We start from the raw sequence: 17,613 nt of genomic DNA, 5'->3' as shown, positions 1-17,613 counted from the left end.
GGGCGGGGAGGCGAGGGGGTGGTGCAGGAGGCGAGCCCCAGCCCACAGCGGCCGCCCTGCGCGCGATGGGCAGCGCGCACTGAAGTTGGAGAGGACGATCTGGAGAGGGGCGCGCGGACGCAGGAGCGGCCTCGAAGGCACCGCAGGAGCCCAGGGGCAGCGGTGCCCGGGCCCAGCGCCCTTTGGCGGCTACAGGCATCCGTGCTGCTCCCGGCCTGGTGCCCCCCGAGCCTGGTCGGGGTTCATGGAGCTGGGGCTGGCGTTCCTCTTGGTGCTCGCCTTGACCAACTCAGGTAAGCGCGCGGGGCGCACACAAAAGGCCCTACTGGGGAGGGGGTGTCTCAGGCCCCAGGATGCCTTGTGGACAAGCCGGTAGGTTTTTGGGGGTTACAAGGGAAGGAGGGGTGGCGACGAGCTGAACCTCTTGAGTCTGAATAACTTGGCCGGTTTGTTTTTTCGTTTTCTTTCACCAAGTGGAGAACTGTTGTTTCATAAAAGTTTGCAGAAAGGGCGCAGAGGGCTTGCAAAGTTTGCAGAAAGTGAAAATAGCTCCAAAGCTTTTTTTTTTTTTCCTGCCAGGCTGCACAGGATCTGCAAATGTTCCTGGAACCGGCACCCCAGCTTTGCAAACTCACTTGCACAGCAGTCCCACACCCACCCACTCACTGCACAGCGTCCTGGAAGGCAACTTTGCAGAAGGGTGCCCAGCCAGACACTGCCAGCACTTGGGTCACCCTCTATGTGATTGTGGGTGGCTCTTTGGAGACCTTCAGGCCCAGTTCAGGACACCCCTTCCCCTTCTTTTTGCTTTCTCCTGCAGGATCCCTGTCTCTGTCCCCACTTTCTGGGGCTGGCAGGAGCGGAGAAGCCGGGGCCTCCCCGGCAGCCAGTTCTGAGGGTGGCTTGAAGGAGAGGGGAATGGCTGCAGGAGTGCAGGGCCCGCACCCCGCCAGCTCCGGACAGGAGCAGGGTCCAGACCCTGTCGGGGTGCCCCGACCCCGGGACCGACGCTGCACGTGTTTCACATACAAGGACAAAGAGTGCGTCTACTATTGCCACCTGGACATTATTTGGATCAACACGCCTGAGTGAGTGGGGTCGGGGGAGGGGTGCCCGCCCAGAGGGTCACACACACTCTGGGACCCCAGGTCTGTGCAGCCCTGCAGGCTGCTGGTCTCTCTGGCCCTCTTGGTGCTTGCAAGAGTGGAAGAAGGCCTGCCCCCCTCATGGGAAACCCAATGCCTGCGCTTCTGCTGCGGGGGTCGCTGGGCCTCCCTCCGAGGGCCTACAGCAGACACAGGGTTCAGACACCTGAGAAGGTCCAGGGATGCAGGACACCCCCTCCTGCCCAGAGCTAAGTGGTCCCTGCCCGCCCCTCCTCCTGGTTTCGAATTCCTCGAAAGCAGCTGCTGGGATGCCTGGACTGGACAGGACCCGCCGGGGCAGGCCGGGTTGCCAGTCCCTCCCTCCTGGCAAAGCATCCGGTCACATTGCCCATCCAGCTCTTCTTGAGCTGGGCTTGATGGGGCTCACCCCTTGCAGGGCGCCCCAGGACTCACTCACTCCAATGCTGGCTGTCCAGCCCTCTCTACCCCACTCCACCCCACCCCAGGTATTCCTGTACCAGGACCCCTTTTCTATCTCCTCAGCCCCATGGGACTGAGGAAACAGAATCCCTGCTGGCCTTGACCTCAAGCAAGTGGACTATGGTTCTCTCGAAGTCAAGGGGCTTCTGGAACCCCTAATGGCACTTCCTGGGGTAGGGGCCAGAGGGGAACCTGGCCTCAGGATTGGGGTCCCTGGCTTATGGGTCTTCCCCCAGCCAATGGAGGGAGAGGCCCGCTTATCTGCGTAGTTGATGGGAGATGGACCCCCACATTTCTGGAAGATCACCCCTAGGCCCACTGGGCCCTCCTAGATCTTCCTTTCTTTCATAAATGCCTGAGCTGGGCCAAAGCACAGCAGGGAAGGCTCTGGCCTTGCACGCCAAGGCTCACCCAGGTTTGATCCCCAGCATCCCATAGGGTCCCCCAAGCACCACTAGGCATGATTTCTGAGCACTGATGGCTAAGTCAGTCAATGGGACTCCAGACCCCAGCACAGACTGGCCACAATCTTGAGTCAGTGGCTCAGCATTTTGACTATGAAATCCAATGGGAGCTCAGGAGACAGGAGAAGAGATGAGAGAGGGAGCAGAAGTAGGGGCTGAGCAGCGGCCTTGGGGACCACTACAGTTCTCGCTCTGGCTGATCAGGAAGGGGATAAGTGAGTGCCTGTAGCCGCCATTCCCCAGTGTTGACAAGGGCTTGAGTGGTGTTTGAACCCTAGTCTCTGTCTGGTCTCCTGGCCCAGGATGCTGGGATCTCCTGCTTTTCCCAGGTGCCGTCTCCAAAACTTTCCCTGACGCTCTGATTTACTTCTTCCCTCTCGCCTGGCCCTGAATTATTTCAAACACTCCAGAGATTAAATATGGTGTTTGTGAGCCCCAAGAGCTACTTGGAGGAAACCAAATGACAATAGCCAGATGTGGGCGCTTTCAAGTCAGGTAGCAGAACTGTTTTTATGAGGTCGAGATGACTTTTCTGGCTGGTTTGGGTTGGCCTTTCGTCCCTTCTTTCTTCCTCCCTTCACCCTTTCTTTCCTCACCCCCAGCCCTCCCTCTGGGCCCCTTCCTGACACTTCAGACATGGACTGTCCTCTTTCAGGTCCCCAGGACAAGACTGGCCTGGGGGGCATGGGGACAGGATGGGGATCTTCTTAGAAAATGGAAGAACCAGAAGGTCCCTAACAGAGCATGGAGAGAGGAAGAGGGGTTTTTGCGGGCCTGGCCTCACCCACTTTACCTCAGTGCCCCTCATCCCAGGGGCCTTAGTGGCCCCTAAGCTGACTTCAGGCAACTCTTACAAGGCCCAGGTATGAGTTGTTCCCAGCCCTGCTGCTTCTTGTTTTGGGAGCATCCTCCTGACTCCACCTCATTGAAGAGAGTCGTTCTGAGGGTCCCCTCACAGGCCGAAACCCACCTCAGTTTCTCTTCAATGCCCACTGACTGACCCAGGGCCAGCACTGCTGAAATGGCTCCTAGGGCCCCCTGTACTCTGTGACCTCTCCCAGGATGCCTCCACAAATGCCACTCACCGCCATCCTGTCCCCTATCCCATGGTGGTGCCCCAGGCAGCAGTGAAGGAATCTGTGTCCCTCAACTTGGTTCTCTAAGTGGAGAGTGACTAATGTGCCAGTCTCTGGGAGGCAGAGCGCAGGGCTGAGAGGCACACGTGACCTAGTTTATGCTCAAATGGGAGCCATCTGCCTGGCAGGGTGGGACTCCCTGCTGAAAGAGCAGTTGGTTTAGGACAGGGCTGCAGCGCCCCTCAGGCCTCTCCCCTCTGTGTGTTTTTGGGGGGCTCCCCTCTCAGGGGCCATGAGGTGAGCCCCAGGTACTATGCTGACCCAGCCCAGTCTGGTAGCCCAACTATCTTTCCTCCTGGATAAGAAGTAGGTCATGGGCTGGAGAGATAGCATGGAGGTAAGGCGTTTGCCTTTCATGCAAGAGGTCATCGGTTCGAATCCCAGCGTCCCATATGGTCCCCCGTGCCTGCCAGGAGCAATTTCTGAGCATGGAGCCAGGAGTAACCCCTGAGCACTGCCGGGAGTGACCCAAAAACCACAAAAAAAAAAAAAAAAAAAAAAAAAAAGAAGTAGGTCATGGAGTCAGCTGCAAGTGGGTGCCACATACAGAGCAGAGCACTGGGTTTCTGCTCAAATGGCAGCCAACAGCATCCAGACTCATCTTGACTCTCATGCTGGTTACGAAAAGCCAGCCAACCATCTCTTTCGAAAAAGAGGCTGGAGTTTCAGGGTGTCCCATGGAATGGAGGGTGGTCTGGAACCCTCTGGGCCACCATTGTGGGACTTGAGCTGATCCAGCTGAGGAATGCCTAGGGGGGATCCTAGTGATGGGGCGAGTATGGTGGCAATCCTAGTGATAGACGACGCCAACTCTGGCCTGAGAGTGAGCCCTGGATCTGACAGGTGGGGGATAGTCTGGGCATGCATGTGGGATGTGCCCTCATCCATGTGCTCACTTGGGGCCAGTAGGTACCATATTGATAGTGGTGCCCTACCTCTTGGCTGAGCATTGGCACTCAGCACCCCACTTGTGTGGAGAACACTGCCCACCACAGCACGGCCAGCCTTGCCTATGCCTGGTGTTGAAGCTGAGGGAGCCTGCGAGCGGGCACATGGCCATCCTGTGCCCACTGTTCCAGCCAAAGCTGATTCAGCTACGAGCACTGAGGATTTGTGCTCTCTGTTCCCATGGGTCTGGCTTTCTGCTCTTGGTGGTGAAGAAATGAGTTTGGAGAGGGGGGCATGATATTCTTATTCCCGACTCTCTCTGTCTCTGTCTCTCTGTCTCTGTCTTTGTGTGTGTGTGTGTGTGTGTGTGTGTGTGTGTGTGTGTGTCTCAAATGGGTGGATGCTGCACATCAGCACCTCAGATGCTGTTTCAATCGATGATGGCACAGAGTCTGCCTGGTTCTAATATTCTTACTGGGCAAGATCAGCAGAGTTCGCCTTGATTGGAGGCGGCTACCCTCTAGACATCCCAAAACTCCTCCTTTCAGTCTTTCCCATGGCATTGCAGAGTGACTCCCAGGAAATAGTTAGGAAGCCAGCTGCAGGGGGAAAAATTAACAAAACAAAACAAATATGAACATTGGCGTGAAGATGAAGGTGACCAGCTGGAAATGACCTTGAGTTCATTGGGGCCAGGCTTTATGAATCCTGCTGCACCTTTGGAGTTCACTCTCCTTCTGTTTGACCACTGCTGTGACCGCTGCGATGGCCTCGCCGAAAAACCAGTGCACGGGTCAGGGCTTTGGACCCCTGGAACATCGTCTGAGCAGTCGTGCTGGGAGATCCAGCTTCAAAGCCAGACGCCTGCAGTCTGGCCCAACCCACGGAGGTCACACCTGCTGCTCCCAACCGTACTCTTCCTTTGCCCCCTCTTCGCCATGACTAGGAGGGGTTGTTGGGGTGGGTTGAAGTGGATGCAAGAGAGAAACAGAGAGAGACACATGTGTGCCTTGAGTGACCTGGAGGAAGAATTTGGATTCTGTGAAATGGGAAGGACATTACAGCTAGAGACTTGGCCCTAGATCTGAGGAAGATGAAAGACCGACATTGCTCGCATGGTTTCCTCTTGCAAGAATGTCAAACAAAGGAAGCTGGGGAGCACCCAAAGTCCAGCCCTCAGTCACCCCTGCAGTTCTATAGTTGCTTCATGCACCTCTGGGGGGGGGGCGGGGGTTGGCAGTCCTAAAGCATCTGGACTGTGGTTTCTTGCAACAAGTAAAAACCCAGCTGTTGGATGGGGGGGAAATGACCTGTTTGCATCCAAGGTCACTTTTCTGATGATGCAGAAGGATAGTTCCTTCAAATGGGGACACGCACACACACAAATAGATGTGCATGCAAATGTACTCACATGCGTGCTCACGCACACTTGTTCGCACCCCAAAGCGTACAGGAATTATCTGGCGTAGAAGGAAAATAAAACTAGGCTCAGTGGCCCTGCGGAAGAGCTCCTGGTCCGCTTGGAGTCCAGTGTGTTGGCAATCGAGGCTCCTGAAAGATTAGCAGGGCCTGTGTTCAAAGGCCTGGGGGCCCCCTTTGCTGTTTAGGGTTCAGGAGCTCAGCGGAAGGCTGGGGCAGTGTGAGAACAGCCTGGCAGCTGGGGCACTCACTCAACAGAATGAGTGGTGAGTCCTCGGAGCTCAGGGCATCTCCTCACAGAGTGAACCATGGTGCCAGGTCACCAGGAGGTGGTGAGAACACAGGGGTTGAGGGGATGTTTCTGGAACTCCTTGCTGACAACTTCCTGCTGGGCTGAGCATGGGGTGAGGCCAGTGACACCCGCACAGACACGTACTTTCAGGGCGGTTCCTCAAGCCTGTCTCCATGTGTCATTTAACACTGGCACCAGAGCCCTAATACAGTGGGGAGGGCGTTTATTTGCCTTGCATTTGGACGATCCAAGTTCGATCCTCACCATCCCATATGGTCTTCTGAGCCCAGAAAGAGTGATTCCTGATCACAGAGCCAGGAGTAAGCCCTGAATACTGCTAAGTGTGCCCCCCCAAAAACTTAATTTAATATTTTCTTTTTGGGAGGTGTGGGGGAGCTCAAACTCAGGGTCCCAGATATATGAGGCTCTAAACCATATCCCTTCCCCTAGTAAGGATCAATGAAGTAAATAACTCCCTTAAAGGTGGGGTCCAGCTTGCAGCTGGGGCTGTTGATTTGGCCCCATCTCAGTTCCTGGGTGTGATGCCTGCCATATGAACTTGAATATTTCAGTTCCCCAGGTGCTGGCTGGACAGGTCCCCCAGAGGACTTGCTCCATAGGTTTAGACTGTAGCCAGAGTGGGGTGGGGGCAGTGCTGCCATTGGTGGGGTTCTTGCTTCAGTAGGACCCCCTCAGATGGGCCCAGGTTGCCTTCTAGGTTCTGTGGGCTCCTGACACCATTGTGATGGAGTCTCTGTTCCTCAGTCTCCTTTTTCTCTTTCTGTTTCTCATGCTTTCTTCTATCTGGAATCTGGGAAAAGAAACTCCACCTCATTGGGATGCCTTGGGGTTATCCCAGATGGACAGAAACTAGCTAATTGGTGGTGCCATCCACCTGCCATGGACTTAACAGCATCAGTTCCTTATTTTCCGGAAACTCTCACCGCACACAGCAGAGTCAGACTTAATTATAAAGCCTTCACCAGCCCTTTGCTGGAGCCTGGTGCCTCTCTCCTGCACCCTGAGTTGTGAATGCAGAAGGGAGGGTGAGGAGGAGCCCAAGGTGTTTGCAGTCTCTGTTGGGTCTGAGCTCATTCATGCACAGAGATGGATGGGGCCAGGCTGCCTCAGGTTTGGCAGCTGTGGAACTGGGCTCATGGCAGCGGGTGCTTCAGAGCTTTGGTTGGCAGGAATGATACTTTAGAATCTTCTGCATGTATGATCTTGCAGAGTGGGCTCGGGAGAGAGTGCCTGATGGGCTTCTCTGTAGGCCACCTGACAGGTCCAAGGATGCAAAGGTAGCTTGAGTGATTGAGTTCCCCAGGAGGGAGGATAAGTGTAATATCACCCTACATGCCATATCTTCAAGCCCAGTTGAATGAGTCTGAATCAGGATCGGGCATGAAATAATTTAAACCAAACGTGTAGCCTGTCAGTCTTCTACCTCATATGAAGAGCCAGCTACCTGCCAGAACTGTCATTTTTATTGAGTAAAGTAAGGCAAGGGCAGATAGCTCAGGCTATCCCTAGCCAGTCCTACCCAGGTTTCCAAGTCAGACAATCTCTGTTTGGGGGTAAATCCAAGTTGTAAACAAACATACAAAGGAATCTTTGTTTTAGATAAAATAAGGTGTAACCTAACAGATAAGGCTCCAAGAAAAAGATGGAAAACCACCCACCCATGCTGGTCTTGGTTCTAGAAGGATCCTCATGTAAAAATATCTAAAGTTGCCTTCCTTGGCCTCTGCACTTGCATTCCGTGTGACCCACCCAAAGCTTATGGGCCAGTGATGTTCAGGGATGGTAATGTTCTGCCCTGCCCTCAATAGGCCCCATCTCTACTGGTGGTTCTAGGAACACTCACCAGGCTTCCTGGCCCAGAAGATATTGCTTAGCTCAGGAGAGCACCTGGTAGAGCCTTCTGAGGTAGAGTAATGGAGGCTGCAGCTGAGCCATAGCCAGCAGGGGCAGGAGCTCTCAATGGGTAGAGTCAAGAAGGAAATGTGTTGACCGTGCTGCTTGGAATGGGATCCCAGCTCCTCCCTCAGCTGCCCAAGGAGCTTCAGTGTCTGTACTGCCTATTCTTGGCCCCATGTTCGAGCTGTTTCAGAGGAGAATGTGGCCAGAAGGTGTCGAAGTGCATCTGTCTGAGTGCGAAGTAAGCCTTGGTCAGAATGGTGCTTTCTCTCACTCTTTTTCTCTTTAAAATGGTTTTGTAGGGCTGGTGTGATAGCACAATGGTAATACGTTTGCCTTGTATGCGATGAGACTGACCCAGAACTGACCAGGATTTGATTCCTGGCATCCCATATGGTCTCTCCAGCCTGCCAGGAGCAATTTTTGAGTGCAGAGTCAGGAGTAACCCCTGAGCTCCACTGGGTGTGACGCTCCCCCCACCCAATATAAAAATAAGAATAAAGTAAAATAGTTTTGCTTTTTTTTCTACAGTGACAACTCAGGTTTCCAAGTGATTCATAGTTGATTCTATGTGATGTCCCAACAGCGGTACCCACCATCAGTGTCCCCAGGATCCTTGCCAACCTGTTAAGCACTTTTTTTTGGGGGGGGGTTTTGGGCCACACCCGGCAGTGCTCAGGGGTTACTCCTGGCTGTCTGCTCAGAAATAGCTCCTGGCAGGCACGGGGGACCATATGGGACACCGGGATTCGAACCAACCACCTTTGGTCCTGGATCGGCTGCTTGCAAGGCAAACGCCGCCGCTGTGCTATCTCTCCGGGCCCTGTTAAGCACTTTTGAAGTTTGGTTGTCAATTGCTTCTGCTGCTTTCAGAATTACTGTCTCTGAAGCTATCCCCTGATATGTGCCTGTTTCACACCTCTGTACCAGCTGCCCCTGTCACCTCCTCTCCAGCTTCTTATTCCTCCCCCCTCACTTCCTTTCCTGCCCATCCTCCTCATTTCTATGACCCAGGGCCCCGGGTAATCTGAGTATCCCCCTTTGATGCTGTGTATTTCCTTGTCCCATTATTCTACACACCACAGTAAAGTAACATCAGACTCTCTCTTTCTTCTGTTGACTCACTTCACTTCACATGAAACCCTCTAGTCCCATTCAAGTGGCAGATAATTGCGTTATTGCATCATTCCTTGGGGCTGCATAGTATTCCGTAGTGTAAATATAGCATACTTTTGTTATTCCTTCAGCTATTGTTGGGCACCTGGCTTGATTCCATATCCTGGCTATTGAGCTGAGTGATGCAATGAATAACAGAGTACACAGGTTTATTACGAAGGACCTGTGTCCCAAGGGAATTGTGTCCAAAAAGTAGAATTCCTGGGTCAAATGGTAACGCTAGTCTTTACTGACACAATTCCAGATTATCTTTCAGAGGGGATAGGCCAGGCAACATTCTCAGCAGCAGTGGCTGAGAGTTCCTTTTCCACTACATCCCCATCATCAGACATCCCGGTTTTTGGTGTGTGTGTGTGTGTGTGTGTGTGTGTGTGTGTGTGTGTGTGTGTGTGTGCCATTCTTTTGGTGTGAGATACTATTTCATTGTCATTTTGATTCAAATTTCCCTGACATTAAGTGATGGTGAGTACTTTACATGTTTCTATTGGTCATCTCTCTGGCTTCTTCACTGAAGTGTCTTTTCATTTTTTCTCTATTTTTTCTTTTCTTTTCTTTTTTCTTTTTGGTTTTTAGGCCACATTTAGGATCACTCACAAGTTACTGTTCAGAAATTACTCCTGGTAGTGCTCAGGGGCCCTATGGGATACTGTGGATTGAGCCCGGGCCAGCTGCTTGCAAAGCAAATGCCCTACCTGCATAACTCTGGCCCCTCTCCATTTTCTGATGGGTTTTTGGTTCATTTGTGTTCATCTTTGTGAGTGTTTAATACATTTTGGATATTAATCCTTCGATCTGATGTGTTGAGTGCAAATATTTTTCCTGTTCAAGTGCATCTCTTTTAGTTTTAGCTTGTGTTTCTTTTCCCAAGCAGGAACTTTTAATGCTGATGTAGTCCCATCTATTTAGTTTTATTTCTGCCGCCTCTGCCAAAGAAGCCATTTCATTAAAAAAATCTTGTGAAGGCCAGATCTTGGACCATTCTGCTGATTTTCTTAATGTATCTTGTGGATTTGGGTCTGATCTCAAGGTCTTTGATCCACTTGGAAATGACTTTTGTGTGAGTAATGAACTATGAGTCCAGTTTCATTTTTAGTTATCTGGCTGTACAGTTTTCCCATCACAATTTGCGAAAGTGGTTATCATTAGTCCACTTTGTATATTGAGCTCCTTTGTAGAAAATTTGTTGAGTCTTGACATGGGTATTTGTTTTGGGTATTCAAGACTAATCCATTGATTAGAGAGTCTATCCTTAGTCTAGTATCTTACTGTTTTGGTCACTATAGTTTTGTAGGATAGTTTCAAGTTAGGTAATTAAATGCCTCCCAGTTTCTTATTTTGTGATATGGTTTGACTACTCAAGGTGTTTTATGACTCCATACAAACTTTATTATTGATGTTCTAAGTCCCTGAAGAATGCCATTGGGATTTGAATAGAAATTGCATTAAATCTATATAACAATTTAGGGAGAATGACCATTTTGGAAACATTGATTCTTCCCATTAAAATGCATGAAATAGTTTTTTCATTTCCTAGGGTCTTCTATCACTTTCTTACATGCTTTATATAATCTTTTTTTTTTTTTTTTTTTTTTTTTTTTTGGTTTTTGGGCCACACCCGGTAACGCTCAGGGGTTACTCCTGGCTATGCGCTCAGAAGTCGCTCCTGGCTTGGGGGACCATATGGGACGCCGGGGGATCGAACCGCGGTCCGTCTCCTAGGCTAGCGCAGGTAAGGCAGGCACCTTACCTCCAGCGCCACCGCCCGGCCCCCAGATCTTATTTTTTTTTTTTTTTCGTTTTTGGGCCACACCCGTTTGACGCTCAGGGGTTACTCTTGGCTATGTGCTCAGAAATCGCCCCTGGCTTGGGGGGACCATATGGGACGCCGGGGGATCGAACCGCGGTCCTTCCTTGGCTAGCGCTTGCAAGGCAGACACCTTACCTCCAGCGCCACCTACCCGGCCCCGCTTTATATAATCTTCATGGTATAGATATTTCAGCAGAATGTGCTCTTTCACATGGAAAATACCTCTTCTGGGGCAGGGTCAAAGTCCAGCTCTAGGTCCTAGGGTCTGTCCTATATGGCTTTGTGGGACTAATCGCTAGACTGGGCCTTGTAAACTCTGATGCCCACTTCAGTTGGACCCTGATCTAACCTGGGCAAAGGAGGATGGGTTCCCAGAGTGTGTGGTCCCTCCTTGGCCACCATGCTGGTATTTCTGCCACTGACAGTGAGTCTGGTCACTTCTGGGAACCAGCCTAAATAGCTCTTGATTGATTCTGTCCACCACATGAAACCTCAGCATGCTGGATGGCTGGTCTCCATCCAAACCACCCATCTGAGCTTAGACCTCAATGCAGGGAGAAATGTTTGTTGCTGGCTCTTGAGTGTGAGGCAAAGCATGACTGTGCTTGAGAGCCACGGTAGCCACGGAGAGACTTTTCTGGTGATTTTGAAGTTGGCCTGGGCTACCTGTAATTGGTTTTTGTGAATCTTGTGTGTAGCCTATCAAGCTCGGGGATGAGAAGTTGGCTTTCTAGTCAGGAAGAAGAAGCCCATTCCTTTCTGAAAGGGGAACTCTGAACTTAAAGTTGGACATCTTTTTCAAATGTGCTTTCTGGAGCTGAGAAGAGTTTGTCTAGAGGAAGTGCTGTTGCCCATGAGGAGTGGCTGATGGAGATTTGGAAGATTGCTTCAGTGAGGAGGGATGACAGAGATTTGGACGGTTGGCATTAGTGAGGAGTGGATGAAGAGATTTGGAAGGTTAGCATTATTGACACTTGTAGATGGCATTGAGCTGGATCTGGGGATCATTAAGAGTGAAATGGCCGGGGCCGGGCGGTGGCGCTAAAGGTAAGGTGCCTGCCTTGCCTGCGCTAGCCTTGGACGGACCGCGGTTCGATCCCCCGGTGTCCCATATGGTCCCCCAAGCCAGGAGCAACTTCTGAGCATTACCGGGTGTGGCCCAAAAACCAAAAAAAAAAAAAAAAAAAGAGTGAAATGGCCAGGCCCTGTTGGGGGCACTCAGTGTCTGTGAACACAAAGCTGACACATAGCAGGTATGGACATGCCTGGGCCTGAGGGCATGGGACAGAGGTTCTGTCTGACATAAATATGCTTGCCTTGACCTTACTTGCTGCTCCTGTGGCGAACTCACGTGATGAATGGAAGGTGGTAAGTGAGGCCTTCTGGCCTTAACTAAGGATCATAGGTTCATTTGTGTTTGCTTTCTGGACCACGCTTGGCAATGTTTAGGCTTTCCTCCGGGCTCTGAGCTCATGCATTACTCCTGACCTGAAATCAAACCTGTGTCTGGCATGTCCAAGGCAAACACCCTCCCCACTGTGCCAGTTCCAAAGATGGTGGGTTCAGAGACCTCTGTCCACCTGGAGCAGGAATAAGAGGCCAGTTGAGAGTGGTGTGGACTTTTATTGTCTTCACTCAGGCAGGGCTTGCTCCTGGTGGTACTGGGGATCAAACCCAAGGCAGCAAATGCCATAAAATCATGCTCTTTCTCCATGTCCAGTGATCCCGTCCTCATGGTCCCACCACTGATTCAATCAAGTCATGAGTCAAGAATCTTCTTGCCTAGTTGTCATCAGGAGGAACCAGTTCCTGAGGCAGGAGGCAGCATGCCAGGAAGGCCTTGGTGATGACTTGTGTCATGCCTTTCAGCTTGACTACATATGTGTGATTTTCTCTAGGAAATATGGCACTGTTGAAGGTCAACACTTCACGTGACCTTGGTGATGACTTGTGTCATATCTTTCAGCTTGACATCTAGTGGGCAGTTGAGGTATCACTTGCCTACGTATAGGTCTGTGAGCTGGAGAATTGTTCTCCAAGCGGCAGCCATTCAGCTTCCCTGCAGTGGAGTGGGGGTCTCATCCAATTATTTGATGCCTTTGCCTTTCCCCCTGGAAGCTGTTGAAAGGCATAGGGAGTTCATGCAAACACCTACACCTCGGTTCCTGGGCTCGGTATTGAGCGAGTGCCTGTACAACACTTGGAGAATTGGCCTGTCGTGCTTCCTTCGTTCATCGCGGCTCTTATTCTGCCCTATTGCTCAGAGAAGACAGACAGACACACAGACACAGACAGACAGACAGACAGGCAGGCAGGCAACATGATGCTTGGAGAGAGAAGAGAGGATCCTGGCTACTGAACTCTAGTCATGCTGGCTGGAATTTGCTTACCACGAGCTCCTGGATGCCTAATTCTTGGTGTCCCTCAGCCTGGATATGAGTTCAGGAGCGAGCTCTGAGACTCAGAGAACTTTGTACCCAGAAGGCCTTCCTGTAAGCCCAGAGCAGCCTCCAACTCACCTCTGGCCCTGAGAGTCTAGGGTAGGGATTGCAACCAAGGAACCTGTTTCGAGGCTGTGTTCTGGGGAATCAGTGTCCTATGTCACGCACAGGCCCAAACTTTCCTGCCAGAGGCCCTAGGGCTTGTGGTGGCCCTGAGGAATGAGGAGTGAATGGAGATCAGGGTGCTGTGGAGATGCAATGGAGGGCCAAAGGAGGGATGGACCCTCCAAACACCCCCTGTAGATTAAAAATAAAAATATATAAAGTCCACGAGTTGGGTGAGGCCTCCCCAGGCACCATGTTTCTAACCCCTTAGGTGGATGGGTCTGATGAAGCAGGATAGTGGTGGAGAAATAACTCACAAGCAGTCAGAAAAGGTATTCATTGGAGTCAACTTGCTTTATTCCTTACAGCCTTTCTCTGCTATGTGCAGGGTCTGCCATATTCTGCCTCTGCCATGTGTTTTCTTTTTTCTCCCCTGTACTTTCTCTCTCTCCAGCCCAAAGCCAGCACTTTTTCTTTATTATCTAGAACCCCAGTCACCAGGGTTGGGGAAGGACTTGTAATCCAGGTGGACTTTCATATACCAAAAGAAGAGGTTAGGGAAACAGGAAGTACACACCCCATCTTCGGGCTTGGGTGGGTGGGTCTCTCCTCCTCAGGAGCTTGTCAGGACAGAAACCTTCATTCCAGATACCAGGTTGGTGGGTTGGGGGTGTCCACTGAACTCTCTGTGGTGGGCTCTGGGGTCTGGCTATCTCTGCAGGCCCATAAGTTCCTCTCCAGCAGCAATGTGCTTGAAGAGATGTGGGGAGCACCATGGGATGGGTTTGCGGGGAGAGCCTTTCTGCAGATGATCTTTGCTCACTTGTCATGGACCTGTTGCAGGCAAAAGCATGCCCTCTCTCTAGTCATCCACTTTGGGTGGCCTCATTTCCAACAGCAAAGTGCTCTCTCTTACACAATTGCATGACCTCAACCGATGCAGTTTTGGCATTTTCGGGGCTCGTGCTGGTAGGGAAAGGGAACATTGCAACTACATATGTGCAATTTTCCCTAGGAAATGGGGAACTGTTGAATGTCAGCACTTAGAGACTTTATGTGGTCTCATGACTGGAAAAACACATCTCCCAATAGGCCTTACCACAGGGTCTGTGCTCTTTGTGTCTTCCTCACTTCCTCACTTCCTGTTCCTGAGGGGGTCACAAAACCAGCCTCAAAGTCAAGATGCAATTGCTAAATAAGTTACATCAGGTTCATTTTGCCTTGCGGTGATCTGAACTTGTGTCCTGGGGTCTGCATCTACCAGGATCCCAGGTAGGGGAGGAGAGGCTATTCCATCCAGCAGAATTGCAGGCAGCAAGCTTGTGCTTGCTCAGGTTCATATGGGGACACTCCCCATACTTCCTCGTTGACACCCCAAAAAGGCTCCATGGTGAGTGTTTCCAATGAAAGTCAATTGCCTGGGAGTTGATGTTGAAATCTCAGAGAAATGGCCAAAAGTTTCAGGGAGGATGGGATTGGGATGCTCTGTGGGGACTCTCCCCAACCAACCTTGATCTTTGGGGGGGATGAGGGGGCCTGATTTATTGGACAAGTCACTTTCAGCCACACAAGTTTCCTCTCATTATTAGTGATTTGTCCCCCTCGATGTTGCTAAGCATCAGCTTAGAATTTGGTCCCATGACACTGCCTGGCAGTCTTTGCCCGTCTCCGGGGAGGTCCTGGTTCCCAGGCCCGGGGCATCCAAAACAGATTTTAGTGCTCGTGGCTCAGACTTACGCCATCGATCTCCACCCTGCTGTGGCCATAAACGAACTTGGTCAATAGTGTCAGACAGTTTGGTTTTCCTAGGATGACATTTTCTAAAGCCAGTTTTGTCCTCAGAGTCAGCGGGAGTTGAGCCCTGTCTGTGTGCTTGTCCTTTGGAGAAGACGATCTTCTTGTGGTGAGGGTCTCATGCTGTGTCAGCAGGCCTGGGGTGTCTGTGTTGTCGGAGGACAGGCCTCATGTCCACTGCAGGACGCTGGGACCAGCGGACATGTTGTCCTAAGTGTTCGTGCTGGGATTCAGTGCAGGGAGAAAGTCCAGACAGGCACCCCCAATCTCAGGACTGTGTGTGCCCTGGAATGAAGCATTTAGGCCCTAGACTCTGGATCCTTACTGATCCAGGCAGAGTTAGTTTTGTACCATGACACATTCTAGGGCCGCTGGATCCCCTCCACAGGCTTCTAAAGACCCCCAAATACCAGAAATGAGGCATCGTCCAGACTCAGAACAGCTGCTTGCCCTGAGAGACCCCATCTACTGACTATTCTAGAGGTCCCGAGCCCACTGGCCCTAATTCTGTTCTGTTCTTGTAGACGTACTGTGCCCTACGGACTGTCCAACCCCAGTGCCAGCTTCCGGGGCAGGAGGGCCTCGGGACTGACCCCACAGTCCCTGCCACCAGCCCAGCAGGCCCAGCGCTGCACCTGTATGGATGATCATGACTGGGCCTGTGTGAGCTTCTGCACCTGGACCCCCGCTGCCAGCAGGTAGGACCCCTGAGTATGTGGGTGGAGGGGGGGATACTAAATCCCTCTCCCCTTCCATCTTCCAGAAGATTCCACAGCCCAGCACGGTTGTTTCAGATGGAAGTGCACTGCACTTGGGCCATGAGCCTAGCCCTTAGCCCTAATCAAAATAAGTTGCGAGCAAGAGTGAAGAGGGCAGTGAGGGCAGAGAAGGGGCCACTGTGACAATGACAGTGGGAAATGGTCACTCTGGACAGGAAGTGGGTGCTGGGAGGAGAAAGAGATATAGGCATGATATCCCTGTAGTAACTGTATTACAAACCACAGTATCTATAAGGGAAAAAAGAAAGAAACAGAGACAGAAAAGAAAAATGTCTGCCATAGAGGCAGACTAGGGGTAGAGGGAGGAAAACTGGACACATTGGTGTGGGAAGGATGCTCTAGTGAAGGGATGAGTGTTGGGACAATGTTGGACTGAAACCCAATCATGAACAACTTTGTAGCTGTATCTCAGTGATTCAATTAAAGAAATTAGGACTGGAGCGCTAGCACAGTGGTAGGGTGTTTGACTTGCATGTGGCAGACCTGGGATGGACCTGGTTTGATTCCCAGCATCCCATATGGTCCCCTGAGCCTACCAGGAGCAATATCTGATCACAGAGTCAGGAGGAACCCCTGAGTGCTGCTGGGTGTGACCCAAAAACAACAACAAAAAGCATTTTTATTATTATTATTATTTTATTTTTTGGTTTTTGGGTCACATCTGGCAGTGCTCAGGGGTTATTCCTGGCTCCAGGCTCAGAAATTGCTCCTGGCAGGCACGGGGGACTATATGGGACGCCAGGATTCAAACCGATGACCTCCTGCATGAAAGGCAAACGCCTTACCTCCATGCTATCTCTCCAGCCCCTATTTTTATTATTTTTAAAAGGAGTAAGTTGTGGGCATTTTAAAATTAAATATTGTTGTCCCACCTCACCAAAGCCAGCACACAGAATTCTGGTCACCCCTCACAGCCTCTGGACCTGGGGGTTGGAACCCCATATAGAGAAGGAAGATAGCCTACTCATTCCCCTTACTCGTCCCTGGGCTCCCCAAATCTTCCCCGGTCACTCTGGTGGCCTGAGAGAAGGGTGTGAGTCTGTATGACTTTGATAAAGGACAGGCCCCTGACCCAATAGGAGACAGCTAAATTGGTCGCTGCATACCCAAATCCCTCCCTCTTCTCCCAGGAAGGGTCCTTATTCTACAGAGAATGTGAAAGCAGGGTCTTGGCACAGCTGCCTCAAGGGGTGAGAGGGGTCCTGGTTGACTGGACTGAGTGATGGAAGATGCTGGACTGTCCCCCTGCCATGTGAGAACTCAAGGCTCTCTCCCTGCTCCCTATAGGAATACAAGAGGCGAAGAGGATCCTCCAGAGAGGAGAAAGGCCAGGCATGAAGGGTGAGTCTCTATGCCCAGGGCCAGGTATAGTGCTGGAGTGAAGCCTCCTTCGAGCCCAGGTCAACCCCACAATCCTGGGGTTTGAGGTGACCCCAACCCTGCAGCCCTCATTCCCAACAGTGATGCCTGATTTCACAACTGCCCTCACCTGCATCACTGTTTCTCCCTCTGCTCTCACCCCACACCCCTTTTCTCCACACAGATTCTGAACATGGAGACCCCAGGGGGCTCTGAGGGTCATCTCGACCCCTATCTATTCTATTGGGAAGTACTGTCATCCCGAGTTCCTTGTCACCTTTGCTGCCTTTGCAATCAAACTTTCATATTCCTGGGTACCTCCACATTTGTGAAGGGCTGGTGATTTATGTCCATGACCATCACCTGAATGACCTTCCCCATCTTGGGAAGATGAAACCACGCTTAGCGTCATGGAGCCTTTTCCAATTGGTGGCACGTCTCCCCCGGTGT

General features: G+C 51.4%; 1 protein-coding gene across 1 annotated transcript; it reads left to right on the top strand.

The window, feature by feature from the left end:
* Window positions 1-244: 244 nt before the first annotated feature.
* EDN3 (endothelin 3) lies at window positions 245-17,354 on the top strand. The gene is made up of 5 exons (XM_049777032.1): window positions 245-293; window positions 821-1,088; window positions 15,550-15,723; window positions 17,092-17,145; window positions 17,348-17,354. The coding sequence occupies exons 1-5, from the start codon at window positions 245-247 to the stop codon at window positions 17,352-17,354; spliced, it is 552 nt and encodes a 183-aa protein (XP_049632989.1).
* The last annotated feature ends 259 nt before the right edge of the window (window positions 17,355-17,613 follow it).

The sequence above is a fragment of the Suncus etruscus genome, chromosome 7, assembly GCF_024139225.1.
Source record: "Suncus etruscus isolate mSunEtr1 chromosome 7, mSunEtr1.pri.cur, whole genome shotgun sequence".
In the NCBI taxonomy this organism is placed as follows: Eukaryota; Metazoa; Chordata; class Mammalia; order Eulipotyphla; family Soricidae; genus Suncus; species Suncus etruscus.
This window is presented reverse-complemented; position numbering and strand designations above follow the sequence as displayed.